The 14,804-nt window shown below is 40.6% G+C and overlaps 1 protein-coding gene across 4 annotated transcripts in view; it reads left to right on the top strand.

The window, feature by feature from the left end:
- Positions 1 to 343: 343 nt before the first annotated feature.
- The window catches only part of RNF145 (ring finger protein 145), a 59,983-nt gene continuing 45,522 nt past the window's right edge, over positions 344 to 14,804 (top strand). Inside the window, exons 1-3 of one of the 4 annotated variants that reach the window (XM_061151853.1) lie at positions 344 to 646; positions 2,581 to 2,607; positions 6,591 to 6,793. In XM_061151853.1, coding sequence (XP_061007836.1) covers positions 6,610 to 6,793 — 184 coding nt within the window. In that variant the 5' untranslated portion in view covers positions 344 to 646; positions 2,581 to 2,607; positions 6,591 to 6,609. Of the gene's footprint in view, positions 647 to 1,895; positions 2,164 to 2,580; positions 2,608 to 6,590; positions 6,794 to 14,804 lie in introns of those variants that run through there. The other 3 variants (XM_061151854.1, XM_061151855.1, XM_061151856.1) reach the window with 3 other exon arrangements.

Genomic DNA, 14,804 nt, shown 5'->3' with positions numbered 1-14,804 from the left:
AGTGTGGGTGTGAGCGGTGTGGCTGTGGCTCCTGGTGTTTGGGGAGTGTGAGAGCGCACGTGTGTCAGAATGGTGCGTGTCACAGTGCGCGTGCAGCTGTCGGCGTGGCACGCGTCTCCATAGCGGAGGGAGCCTGGCAGTGTAGGCTGCGGGAGGCGTGTGTCTCCCACCCGGGTTACCGGAGGCGACGCGGGAACCACCCGGCGGCGCGATTGTGAGTGCGCGCGAGGGCGCGCACACGCGCGCCCGTACGGGGGAGGGGCGCGCCGCGCTGGCAGCGCCGCGCGCAGGCGCAGAGGACTGAACCCGGGCTGCTGCCGCCGCAGAGCGCCGGGGGCGGGAGGAGTGAACGAAGAAGGCCATGGCTGCCGCCGGCTGCTAAGGAGCTCGGCCCGCGAGCGCCTGCCGCCGCGGACGATGGTGACCGCACGGGTCGGGCTGCTGCCGCCTCCGCTGCCGCCGCCTCCCGAGACGCAGCATCCAAGGCCCGGCGCGGAGAAGCCGCCGCTGTGAGCCGCGCCGTCCCGGCCCCTGCTGCCGCCGCCCGAGAAGAGCGGGAGGGCAGGCGAGCGAGAGAGCCTGGGAGTTGCGGAGCCCTTCTGTCCGCCGGCGGCGCCTCTCCTGGGGAGGGAGGCCTCAGCCTGAGGTGAACGAGCCGTCCGCCCGGGTCGGCCCCTTCTTCTCCCGGCGCCCTCGCCCGCATCCTGCATCCTCTCTTCTCCCCCTCCCCCGTCCCTCCTCACTCCCTTCCTCCATCCCGTCGCCAGCTCGGTCCTCTTCTCCCCCTTCGCCCCTTTCCCCGTTCGCCGCCTTCCTCTCTCCCTCCTCGTCCCCACTTCACCCGCAGCGCCCCCTCCTTCCCAGCCGCCAGCCCCTCCCTCGGCCCTCCTGGCCCCCGCTTCGGCTCTCTCCGGCTCTGTCCTCCCCTTCCGGGGCCCCGGTCAGAGCGCCCTTTCCCAGCTCCGGGGCCTTCCCCGGCTCCTCTCTAACCTCCACCCTCCTGGAGAGAGCCCTCGTCTCCCCAGCATTCCTAAGATGCCCCTGCTCTGAGCGCTGCCCCATCGCCTCCCAGGACCCCTTTTAGGGCCTTTTCCAAGCCCCTCTGAGCTGCCCCCTTTCCAGCTGCTCCTTTCCAGCGCTTTTCCTCCAGTTCCCACGTCCAACTTTCGGTCTTTTGCGTCTTTGTCCACTTGGCTCACGAGGTTCCCTCCCTCTCTTATTTCACCCTACTCTTCTTTGCTTTACGCAGCCCCAAACTCGGCCCCCCCCCCCTTTCATTCGGTTTGAGGTGGTTTTGGGGTGCAGAAAGCCCTGCCAAGTCATTCTTCAAATGGGGACCCATTTGCACTATATCATGTCTGTCAGCCCTTTTTTACAGTATGAGCGGTCCTCATCCTTTCCTTTTTGTTCCCTTCGCTGCTATTCTCGTTCGCCAGGCCTTCTGCATCCCTCTCCACTTGCTTTTCTCAACCAAGGATCCCAAGACCCTTGCCCGCCCTTTGGGAATAGATCCCCTTTCTGTTCAGGGATGAAGAACTTCGCCTGCGTCTTGCTTCAGAATCTTTTTGGTGCGTGGCGCGGCGGAACCAGCATCCTTGGCCAGAGGGGAGGGGAGCTCCCTGGCACGGGCCTCTTTACTGGCAGAGTTTTTGTGGACGTAATCCCCTAGCCCCGCGGCGGCCGCGGCCCCGCTGCTGCTGCGCTGCTGGCTTTGCAGCGAGCTGGGCTGGGGTTACTATAGTTCAAACGCGGCTGAGGTCAGCAGGCGTGGGGGGCGGGGGAGGCGGAGCGGGGAGAGAGGAAGGGGGCTCTGCTGTGAGAAGGCATCAAAGATTAATGGATGGCTTTGCATCGCAGTCAGCAGTAAACAGGAAACTACTTTGAAAGCAAAGGAGAGGGACTGTGTGTCTTTTTATTTTTTAAAATACGGACTGTGTAGTTCTGGTGAATCTTGAATCTTGCCCAAAGGATGAGCTGTTGGTGCTGCAGTCGTGACCCAGGCTGAGCGCCCAATGGCAGAGATAGCAGTTTTTTATTTCCTCTGTCTGCCTGCTTAAGTTGAAAGATGGCCCTTGTATGCAGAGTGGATTCCCAGAGTGGAAGTTTGCTGATTTGGAGATGACCAGAAACCACAGAACCGCTAGTAGTTTACGTGGAAATCAGGTACATACACAGTTAGTTAGCAATGACTGGGAGTGGGAAGGATCAGCTATATTTAAAACGTGTTGCCAATGCTTATGTAAGAAGTGCGTTCTTCTCCCCGGTATTTGAGTTTTTGGCTGAGTTTACTTACGGTTTTAGGCTTTAGCTCTGCTCTCGAACATTTTCAGGGCTTACCATCCTAACATCCGGAGAGCCAGAAAATGTCTTTCTTATTAAGATTGGCCTTAGCTGATGGTAGAATCCCCCCCCCCCCCCAAATTGGATTGGACAGAGAAAGGAGAGTGATGGTGAATGATAGTTTTTTGTTTTTCTCCTTATGCTGAGGAGGAAAGGTGTAAAAACTTTCCGAGTTATCTAATATTGTACTGAATAATTTAAAATCGGGTTATAAGGCGTTCTTATTTTTGTTTTTTCTAGGAGATGTGAATTCTGTTCCCTTTTTGGGTAAGAACATTTTCATTTCTTATTTTTTAGCATAATTCTTCAGCTGATGAGAAGAGCTCTGACGTTAAAAACTTATATTTCTCATATTGTTGATGATTTGTTTGATTTCTTCATATTCAAAACTAAAATGTAGTATTTTCTGAAAGTGTAGAATGAGGTCCCCAGTGTATCCTAAACCACAAAAGTGAACGATGACTTGTGCAACGTTATGCTGGTACAGGACATTCTTGTGTTCCTAGGTAGCAATTTGCTGCTTCCAAGCCTAGGAATGTCATTTAATGAAATCCTGTGGTCCTGTTTTTCGTTAGCTTTTGTTGAGCCTTTCTTTTTCTGTTACTGGAAAGGGATGGATTTTTTTTTTTTTAAAGCTGTTTTACTGTGTAAAGCATCTTTGAGCCACATTTAGTTTTCATTACTTTCAGAGACAATTTGTCAGAGTGTTACTTTCTCAGTTCTTTCCACATTTCAAGGAGGAAATTTAAAAATGCACAGAAGGCAAAATGTACATAACTGAACAAGGCAGGGAGTATTTCATATATTTGGCTTTAGAGAGTGTCAAGCCTTTGAATTTTCTTTGCCTTCAGCTCTTCTGTTTATTTTTGATGGTTAGTTGATCTTGTTTGGTTTTAGGAGAATTTTGAGCTTCCTCTGACTTAGAATATGCTCCCTAGCTCTGTTTAACAAGTCTTAGAAAAAGATAAATTAGGCTTGAACCAAACATCTTAGAGAAGGCTCCATTTTTACTTACTTCATGTTTTTAATTTAGTCTTTTGGCAGATGTGAGTGATTTGGTACATGTGACTAATTTCAGGTTTCAACAAATAAAATATATTTCAACATTTTGTTTAGCTGTTAGTTTAGTGTGTGGAGCTCGAGGGTAGTGTATGGTATTTATTTGTAATGGTCACACCCTATCATGTGGCATTTCTATGAAGAATGGTCCACAATGGTTCCCCCACCCCACCTTTTTCTTTCCATAGCTCTTGTGGGTAGCATTTTAGATTCAGCTTTCTATGTATTAAATTTGTTTTCTCCACGTCCCTATACATGGCCAGCTTGCCAATGACTTACTGAAATGTCCCTCACATACAGAAATAAATGAAACATTTCGTAAGCAATGTATTTGTTGTTAAAGAGGATATTTTGTTCCATCCAGGCAGTAGAGTTTAGGTGTCTGTCTTGGATGTTCTTCTGTTAACAGTAGGTTTAGGGACCCAAGATTTTCTTTTTATTCTTGTTCCGTTTGTGTTCTGTTCTTGTCCCATTTGTGTTCTTGTCTGTTTGTGAAGTAGTGGTATATAAGGGGAAGCATATACCATTCTGCTAATGGCCTTCTTTTGTAATAGAAGTATGGTCCTATGTAAGAATTAGGGAGTTTTTTTTCCCCTTAGCATTTCGGATCTTGATTTCTAATGCAGGATTGGTATTTTGTTTAGTTTTTTTTTTCTTTACCCCTTTAAGAGCTATGATAAATAGTGAAACTGGGCACTTTTAAAAACAAGAAAACATTAAAAACATACGAAGGCTCTAAGTGAGATGAATATGGACCACAGATATTAACTCAGTAATTGTCCCTTTTTTTGTTAATTACAAAAGCAGTATTGATTCATATTGGAATATAAAATATGGAAAGATAGCTACTTTTCCATTACTGAATAAAGCCTGTCAGTGACATTTTTATTTTGGTACATGGTAATTTTCACACGTGACTGGTGGTTTGTGAGAAAAAAAAAAATGTTATCATTTATGTACTTTGAAACGAACTCCCAATAGTGCACTAAGTTATCAGGTTGACCACCAGAGTAAGTAGTTACTTCCTGTGTATTTCCTTAAGTTATCCAGATAGCTTAGGCACATTATATTACACTTTTCCTAATAATATATGGGTATAGTGAAACATTTGTCAAACAGAAAAAGATAGAGGGGAATAAAAATCATCCCAGGGCCACTGGTGAAAGGATGTTAATGTGAATATTTCCTAGAATTTTTTTTCTTAATAATATCATGAGCTTTGAGAAATTTAGGCTCCTAAACGGTATAATTTGTAATAAATGTTGATTCGAGATTTTATTTTTCAGTGCTTTTTTTTTCTCCTTAGGACACAGCTATTTGGTTATGATTCTCTGACAATATTCTGTTTAAAAAATTTTTTTTCTTGAAGTAGAGTTGATTTATAATGTGTTAGCTTCAGGTGTACGGCACAGTGAGTTAGTTATACATGTATGTAAATTCATTCTTTTTTTAGATTTTTTTTCCCCATATAGACTGTTAGAGAATTTTGAGAATATAGAGTTCCCTGCGCTGTGCAGTAAGTCCACGTTAGTTATCTGTTTTCTATGTAACAATATGTCAGTCCCAATCTCCCAGTTTATCCCTCCCCTCCATTTCTTATGGACGAAAATTATTAAAGCAGTCTTGTTTATTTAAAGTAATCAGAATTACAGTATTTATTTATAAAAATGTTAATTTTGCATAATTGGTAGAACATGCGTAACATTTGAGTAGTGGGAATGATATATAATAAAGCAGTTTAGTGATGGAAAAACTTATATTAATGGTGTGCCAAACTGAGCAGCATTTTCCCCCCAACTATCTGAGCTAGGAAGCTATGAAAATTAGAGGGTGAAATGGAAATACTGACAAATATTTAACCATAGCATAGCAATCTGTCACTATAATTTTCTTTGGAAATAAATGTTTTCATTTGTCCTGTAATGTCTGAAATTACTGCCAAAGCTAGAAGTGTATTTTGCTTTCTCAGCAAAGTTCTTAAAAGGATATTGTCAGAGCCAACAATCTAGAATTACCGTTACTCCTAAAATTATCCTTTACCACTTCTGTCTTCTTTTCTGTAATTCCTTGGATTAATTTGCAGCTCTATCGTATAAAGCAGTATTGCACTAGGTTGTCCTTTATATAGTAGATTGTCTGGCAGATCTTTCGTTTCCTTCCTTCCTGTTTTTTTTTTTTTTAAGCCCCCCATTCACCACTGCTCATCAACAGCTAGGCAAAGACAGAGGCTACAGACTCACAATGCCTGACTTCTTCCATGTGCCAGCATGTCTGTGTGTCACAGGGAAGAATTTGATGAGCTTTTTCCTACTTTGAAAGCAGATGGTGGGAATTTCATACTAAGAGGTTTTTTTTTTTTCTTCCCTTCAAGATGTATTTATTTATTTATTGGGCTCTGTTGGGTCTTTGTTGCTGTGTGCAGGATTTCTCTCGTTGCAGTGCATAGGCTTCTCTTATTGCAGAGCACAGGCTATAGAGCACGTGGGCTTAGTTGCCCCGTGGCGTGTGGGCTCTTCCTGGACCAGGGATCGAACTGGTGTCCCCTGCATTGCAAGCTGGACTCTTAATCACTGGACCACCAGGGAAGCCCTGAAAGTTTAATGATACAAGGAGATAGTATTGCAAAGCATGTTGCCTTTACCTATATCTTGAGTTCTCTGCATTGTATCTGTATCATGTAAATTGAGTACTTCAGTTTTGATTTTAAGTAATAAGAAACAGGATAGACGGTGAGATGCTATATACTCAATGTGCAGTTATTAAACTTTTATTAAATAGCTTATGCTTTTTCAAGTAATAACTTTAAAATTTGCTCTCTTTTAAAAAAGCTGCATAAATCTCAAGGAATTTTATAGGAGTGAATTTTCCTTCTCAAGATAATTGGACAAAGGCTACAGTATAGGCTGTTTTGTTAAGTGCCTAGATTTGGAATTAGAAGCTTTTTAAAAAACAAAGTTTGAGGCCCGAACATTTCCTCAGAGCCTTCAAAAGTTGAGCAGACCCAAGAGAGTCCATGTGAAAACATAATAGAAAGCTTATTTCCTAAATATCTGGAAGTAGTAGATGTGTCTAAGGAGCTTTTTACATTATAACATAGTTTTTGTAGTATGTGATCCATTAGACTCATAAAAGGATATCTAAAAGCTGTTTGAGGTGACTCCCTTTTTTATATTGTATCTCCTGAATTTTAGGTCTGCTCCAAGAAAAAACATGGCTGCCAAGGAGAAACTGGAGGCAGTGCTGAACGTGGCCCTGCGGGTGCCGAGCATCATGCTGCTGGATGTCCTCTACCGCTGGGATGTCAGCTCCTTCTTCCAGCAGATTCAAAGAAGTAGCCTCAATAACAACCCTCTTTTCCAGTACAAGTATTTGGCTCTCAATATGCATTATGTAGGTAAGTGTCTCCATCCTGTTTCCTAAGCTTTTAGTGAGCGTTCTGATTTATGTCTTTGTATACTCTTTCATTTGGGTAAAATCATGTCCTTTTACATTGAAGTGACAAGGATACAGTCGTTGATGAATGTTTATGAATCATGTTTATAGTCTTATTTGCTTCACAATTGCATATGAATTATTAGTGGTAGAGGAAAATAGAGCTGGATTTATTTTGCTGTGAAATAAATTTTGATGAAGCTGGAAAGCAGAAGAAAGCATTTGTTATTTTTTTAATTTATTTTTTGCTTCTGGTTTATTAGGTGTAATTGACATGTATAAAAGAAAACATGTATTAGATTTTAATACAGTGAAGTTAAAAAACGGGAAATAACCTTTCCAGACATTTGCTGTGCTGTGCTCATTCGTGTCCAACTCATTTGGTGACCCCATGGACTGTAGCCTGCCACGCTTCTCTGTCCATGGAATTTTCCAGGCAGGAATATTGGGCTCGGTTGCCATGTCCTACTCCAGGGGATGTTCCCAACCCAGGGATCAAGCCTGTGTCTCTTGCGTCTCCTGCATTGGCTGTGGATTCTTTACCACTGTGCCACCTGGGAAGCCCTTTCTAGACATTTGGCCTCTTAAAACTTGTCATTAATTTGGGTAGTAATTTTGGTAGTAATTCAGAATGTAAGCTTTTTTTTTTTTTAGATTATTTATTTATTTATTTTTGGTTACGCTGGGTCTTCATTGCTGCCTTCAGACTTTCTCTAGTTGCACGGAGCAGTGGCTTCTCTTGTTGCGGGCCACAGGCTGTAGGTACATAGGCTTCAGTAGTTGTGGCTTGTAGGCTTTAGAGCTTGGGCTCAGTAGTCGTGGCTCATGAGCTTAGTTGCTCCTCGGTATGTGGAATATTCCCAGACCAGGGATCAAACCTGTGTCTCCTGGTTTGGCAGGCAGATTCTTATCCATTGTAGTACCAGGGAAGTCCAGAAAGTAAGCAATATTCTTTATTCTTCCAAAACATTAATATCATTTGAAGGTAAAGTATTCATTTCAGTTAAATGAAATGTGGAAAATTATATCATAATATTTTTTTAAAAGTGCTTGAAATATATAATTGATATGATTTGTTTTGAATCAGTGGTAGAAGTAGTGTGAAGAGGTTTAAGAAATTAAAGTCAAGATATACAGGCAGGGGACTTCCCTGGAGGTCCAGTTTTAAGATACTGAGCTTCCACTGCAGAGGGCATGGGTTTGATCCCTGGTCAGGGAAAATTCCTCATGCTATGGAGTATGGCCAAAAATTAAAAAATTAGAAAGCAGATAAAGTCCATCTAGAATAAAAGTCATGATTCTTAATTTTTAGGTTAATTTTTGTTTTATATGTAATAATAGCGATAGTATATTTTCGTTAACATCGGTAACTCAAGATGTGGCTTGAATGATGTGCTGCAGTGGTTTTATTAATATTTTTTTTTATTAGAATTGCCTATCAACAAGTATATCTTTTTTAAAATTTGAAGGTTATCTTTTATAAAATTGTTAAGAGTTGTCCTGTCTCTGAGATTTATTTTTTATCTATAAAAGAACTTTCTAGGTGTCAAAGCTTAGTCCTGAGAACCCCTGATAGCTCTGAGAGATTACCAAGTAAGTCATTGTGGGAAGGAGTCTGGTTCAGTAGGAAAGACTGCACTGGAGACAGAACATCTGAGCCCTCTCAGTTGTACTCAGTACTCTCAGCTCTCTCAGTTGGTACTACCTTGAAGCCTCTGAAATGAGAAGGTTCTTTTATGCTGCAAAATACTAATTCTCAGCCCTTTGTTAAAGGTTTGTATATTAGTCAGTTTATGGAAAATAATTTCAGTCTATTGTAGAAGAACAATTGGGTACTTGGTTTAGATATTTTTTCGCTTAATCCAGCAAAAGTAGTTCGTTCTGTGGTCTTAAAAATGTGCTTATCACATGCATTATTTTTTAATATATTGAAGTATTTATTATAAAAACAGCTACCTAATAACAGAAACATTCATTTTAGAAGTTGTATGGGTCCTCGTACAGTTGCAGTTCATACTCTTTGGCTTTGGGAACTCTACTGAGCCTTCTTAAATACACTTATTATGTGCTATGGTAGAGTAAGCTCAATGATTGCACAAGTAGGTATTTTCAGCTTGAACAGATTTTTGGTTACAGTAACCTCTGTGTCAGAGCATTATGTAGTGTTTATGTAATGTTCCAGTTTACAGAATTTCACCCTTAAATGGATTTTAGAAATTGTAATTTATGTTCAGAAACCAAAGAGCATAAAAAGTATATAGTGAAAAGTGCCTTCCTCCTATCTCTGTTCCTCATCTACTGAGTTCTCACTTTGAGTCCCAACGAGTAGCTGTTTTTATTTTCTTGTGCATAATTCTGGAGATATTTTATGCATGTGTAAGTAAATATAAAGATAAATTGATATATAAATGATAAAAATATAAATATCTTTCCTCTTTTTTAGTACAGATGATAACATAGAACATTACTCATTTGAACCTTTTGTTTGTTTTAACTTAATGATGTATCATAGAGCCATGTTATTTTTAGGTATTCACTGTTTTTTCATGCTGACACATTCTGATCTGCCAGATCTTAAGATTCTGATGAACTGTTGAGACCTCACTTTGTTCCCCAGCCCTCCAGTTCTGTTTCATAGGGGCATAGTACTCTTGTATGACTGTACCATAATTTATTGCATGAATTACTTCAGTGGAGGACATTATAGATAGCTTCTGTCTTCTACTGTTTCGTTCATTGTTGTACTAAATAGTTTTGTATAGCTATCATTTCAACAGGTGCAAAGATAGCCATGGGATGAGTTATTAGAAGTGATTCTGCTGGGTTAAAGAGTATATATACATTGGGACTGTTGATTGATACTGCTCTCTATAGACTATTTTGTACCTACATTTGTTGACAGTTCCTGAAATCCTACATCCTTATCAAAACAGTATTATCAAACTAATATTTGGTTGTTCAGTGGGCTTCTCTGATGGCTCAGCAGGTAAAGAGTTCTCCTGCAATGCAGGAGACACAGGAGACGCGGGTTTCATCCCTGAGTTGGGAAGAGATCCCCTGGATGAGGAAAATGGCAACCCACTCTAGTATTCTTGCCTGAAAAGTCCCATGGACAGAGGAGCCTGGCGGGCTACAATCCAAAGGGTTGCAGGGTCAGACATGACTGAACTAGTAAATATGATACGGCATGTAGGTGAAAAATGGTTATTTTTAAATGTAGCTTTAATTTGTGTTTCTCTTATGAATGAGATTGAATTTATTCATGTGTTTAAAAAATTTGTAATTTCCTCCTTTGAGAGTTGTCAGTACCTGTCCCTTGCTCACTTTTCTATGGGACTGTTAGCCTTTTCTTACTAGTTGGTGGGGTTTGATATATGTTAGGGAAATAAGCCCTGTGTGATGAGTTGGAATTTTTTCCAATTTCAGTTCTCTTGATTTTGCTAAAGATATTCTTGACATGCAAGATTTGTTTTTAATGTAATTTATCATTTTTTCTTTCATATAGCTTTAGGATTTTTAATCAATTAAAAAAGCCTTCTCTGTTCTTAAGTGTATAAAGATGTATGTCATGTTTTATTGCATTCTTTTTGTTGTTTGATTTTTGCATTTAAATCTTTGCTGCATTTAGAATTTATCTGCCTTTACAGGGTGTCTTTTTCCATTTCTGAACTTTTTTCCTGTTCATTTCTTATTATTGAGGGTTTAGATTTTATTTTACTGTCTGACAGAGCTAGTCTCGTTTTCTTTATTTCCCTCTCTGAGTTTTTTTTTTTTTTTTGGTTGTTTGTTAGTTTTCTATATGAACTTCACAATTATTAAATCTTCCAAACACAGCCCTGTTGACCTGTTTGCTGAGATTGCTTATTATTAAAAGTTAAGTTAGCATGAAGAGAGAGCTTAAGGGTGCTAACCCTTCTTTAGGAAAGAACACAAGAGACTTACTATGTTCATGATTTCTTTTGCGTTCTTTTGGAGTGTTTTAAAGTTTTCGTTATATAGACCTTAGACTTTTATGTTTCAGTTCATTCCTAAGTTTTGTTTTATTTTTTTTACTGTTGTGAGTTTTTTTCCTCCTTATATCCTGTAATTGTTATTAAGAGCTTAAAAATCAAGGTGGGGAGTGTTAATAATTGTGTTAATGGAGTATAATTGTACCTTTGAAATTAGAAGCTTTCCAGTGTAGGTCCTGTCTGAGGACAGCAGAGAGAGTAACTATCCAGATGTTAATTATAGAACTGTTTGCAGGGTGTGGGATATATAAAGGAGAATAGAAATAATATTGAAAAGGAAGAATAGGGCCATTTGTGAAAAGCCCTAAATGCAAATGTTAGATATTGTGCTTAACTTGATAGATAGTGGTGGGTCAGTAAGGGATTTAGAGCAGATGAGCTGCATCTTAAGATTGGTTAGGCAGTGTTGAATAGGATAGGATAGTGGATTGGGGAGGGGAGAAACTGGAGGATAGAAGACCATTTAGGATTTTTGGCAACTGGTAATGAGATCCAGAGCTAGCATGGTAGCAGTTGCAAAGATAAGAGTGGATATGAGAATAGTTCTGTTGTAACTACGATCACTAAAATCATTAATGACCTAAAAGGTAAAACTCAAAACTTCATTTGTATCCCTGTTTTGCATACCTTTCCATGTTTGTGAAACTGTTAACCATGATCTCCTTCTTAAAAATCTTTCTGAATTCTTCTAGATTTTTAATCATTCCTTCTGAGTCTTTTGCTGTATCTTTGGAATCCTTCTTTAGTGTTGATATTCCTAGGATTTAATTTTCATATTTTGCTGTTGGGGTGGCTTCACATAGTTTTGGCTACAAATCTCTATCTCCAGTTTTCACTGCTTTTGACCTCTTTAGTCTCCATTATTGTTCCTCCCATTTGATCGCATGGTATTCAGTTCATACCTCCACCGTGGTACTTACTACATTCTAAGGGTCCATAAGCCTAGCTTTCTTCCCAACTAGATAGTTAGCTCCCTTAAGGTAGGAATGGTGTCGTCTCTTATCTCAGTATTACCAGTACCTAACTAATGCCTGGTGATGAATAAATGATTTCTAACTATCATCAGCTCTCTCAGCCTAAATATTTCACAAGCACCTCAACTTATCACTTACCTCATCACCTGTACTTAACCTCAAGCCTCTGCCGCCTTATGTATTTCCTGTCTTTACAAAGCCGTCTTCTCAGTTACCCATGATGGAAACATCAGAACCATTTTCACTTCCTTTTTCTCAACCATTCACCAGTAGATCACCATTAAGACCTATTTAAGTATATATCTCATAAATGACCCTGTCAACTTCATATCCAAAGCTACTATTTTATTCCATGTCCTCATTCTTTTTTCTCCACTACTAAAATAACCCTTTAAATAGCAGAAATTCTTGTATTTCTTTAGGAAGGTTCACCAGTGTTATTTTAAGCAGATCATTATTTTTAAATGCTGCTAGTCTTGCTTTTTTTAATTACAAATTACTGTTGAGTTAGCTTTATCATGGGGGTGGCAGAGGATGAGATGGTTGGATGGCATCACTGACTCAATGGACACGAGTTTGAGCAAACTCCTAGAGATAGTGAAGGACAGGGAAGCCTGGTGTACTGCAGTTCATAGGATTGCAAAGAGTCAGACACGACTTAGCAACTGAACAACAACAAAGCTTCATCATTATCAATTTAGTTTGTTTTGGTTGGTTCAGTTAATCCTGTAGTCTGAATAATGATGCATATTTGCATCAGCAGTAGTTTTATATTTTTCAAATAATTAGATGATGTATACAGTTGACCCTTGAACTCTGTAGGAACCACAGGTTCGGAAGGCTGACTGTAAAGTTATACTCAGGTTTTATACCATGAGGAGGGCTTGGTGCTCCTGATCCCTGCATTGTTTGAGGATCAACTGTTTATTGTAGTTCAGATGATTTAGTCATACAGCTCTTAATACATCAGCATAAGTATTAATGATCTCTCAAAAATCTTCTTGTGCAATATATTTTATCAGTTAGTTTTTCACTGGAATGTGAAAATGGGTATATAGGTGAACCATAGGGTTTTTGTTACTGTTTTGTTTTTTGTTTTCTTACCTCACCTACATGTTTTTCATTTTCTTACCTCACCTATATGGTATTAAAAGGATCTGAGAACATAAGCCCAGGCTAAACTCCTAAATTGTTGTTCAGTCACCCAGTCATGTCCGACTCTGTGCGACCCCATGGACTGCAGCACACCAGGCCTCCCCGTCCCTCACCATCTCCTGGAGTTTGCCCAAGTTCATGTCCATTGCATCGTGATGCCGTCCAGCTGTCTCATCCTAAGTTAGTTAGCGTTAGTCACTCAGTCGTGTCCGACTCTTTGTGACCCCATGGGGTGTAGCCTGCCAGGTTCCTCTCTCCATGGAATTCTATAGGCAAGAATCCTGGAGTGGGTAGTCATGCCCTTCTCCAGGGGAATCTTCCCAACCCAGAAACCGAACCCGGGTCTCCTGCACTGTAGGTGGTTTCATTACTGTCTGAGCCACCAGCTCTATCAGCAGCATCTCCCAGTACCCTCCTAATACTCTTTCTACTTACACCAAAATCTAGTCTGGTCTACAGTTTCCTGTCTCCTGAAAATTTCCTCTGTACTTTGGTTTTCAGACCTGCTGTTGCTGTTCTCTTAGAGCGTTCCCCCTTCCTCTTAGCCTGGTAAAGATCCATGTACCCTTTGAGGTCCAGGTCAAGCAGTCACCTAACCATAGCCCTTTTAAGTTTTGTTTATGAAACTACCAAGGATCTATCACACTTTTATCCTTGTTTGTTTTTTCATGAGACTGTGATTTCTTTTTCTTCTTGGATTTTCCATGCCTACGAGTGCATCTGGATCATACTTTACACATACTAATGTTGATTGATTGAATGACTGAATAATTGAAAGAATGAAATGAATATGTTCAGTCTAGAGAATTTGGCAGCTGATTTTATGAGATACACCGGAGAAGGGAAAGATAAGGATATCTGGAAAGGAAAATGATAGTTTATTAAATGTCAGAAAATCTAAGGATATGTTTGATGCAATAAGTAGACTGATTAGACAATCCTTCAGCCACAAACAGTAAAAATGCTTGCTAAATACAATAAACATCCTTTTAAATACTTGTTAAGTCCCATGAGAAAGAGATTAACAAAATTAATTGGAGGAAATTATTTTACAAAATGAAAAGCAAATAGAAATATGTATCTCTGTCTTCCCTTGGATGGTTCTTGAAGTTAGGATGTGTGGAAAACATGTAGTGCCTAGCACAGCTCCTGTTTCTTAAACTTTAGGCATGATCGACTCAGCATGAGGGACACATTAGGTGCTAAGAAGGGATGGATGTCTGTGCCCTAATGAAGACTCATTCATGAGAGGACATTAAGCCAGGTTCAGATTTTTGCAAGATGTTTAATGTTAGACTGAGAGGTTAAAGTGTTAGTCATTCAGTTGTGTCTAACTCTTTGTGACCCTATGGACTATAGTTCGTCAGGCTTCTCTGTCCATGGAATTCTCCAGGCAAGAATACTGGAGTGGGTAGCTAGTCCCTTCTCCAGGGGATCTTCCTGACCCAGGGATTGAACCTGGTCTCCTGCATTGCAGGCAGATTCTTTAAAACATTTGAAAGTTTTAGAGCAGGAGTTGTCTAAAGGAAAGAAAGCGATGGTTTTGGGAATATTACCCTGGTAACAAAGCATAGGATGGATGAGAAGCAGAAGACACTGAAAGATAGATAGCAGTCAGCATATATTATTGTATTACAGAAAGGGTTAGGTAGGGGCATATGGACTAGAAAGGAAGGGTAACATATGAGAGACTTAGTGGGACTGGGTGATCACAGGTGACTCAGGTTTGAGTCAGAGTGAATGGAGGGGGAGTTGAGTCAGCCTGTTGAGGGAGGAGGATGGGAACTCAGTTTGTACTCCTATATGGGAACATTTAAGTGGACTTCATCTCAGA

Source organism: Dama dama, chromosome 9, assembly GCF_033118175.1.
Source record: "Dama dama isolate Ldn47 chromosome 9, ASM3311817v1, whole genome shotgun sequence".
Classification (NCBI taxonomy): Eukaryota; Metazoa; Chordata; class Mammalia; order Artiodactyla; family Cervidae; genus Dama; species Dama dama.
This window is presented reverse-complemented; position numbering and strand designations above follow the sequence as displayed.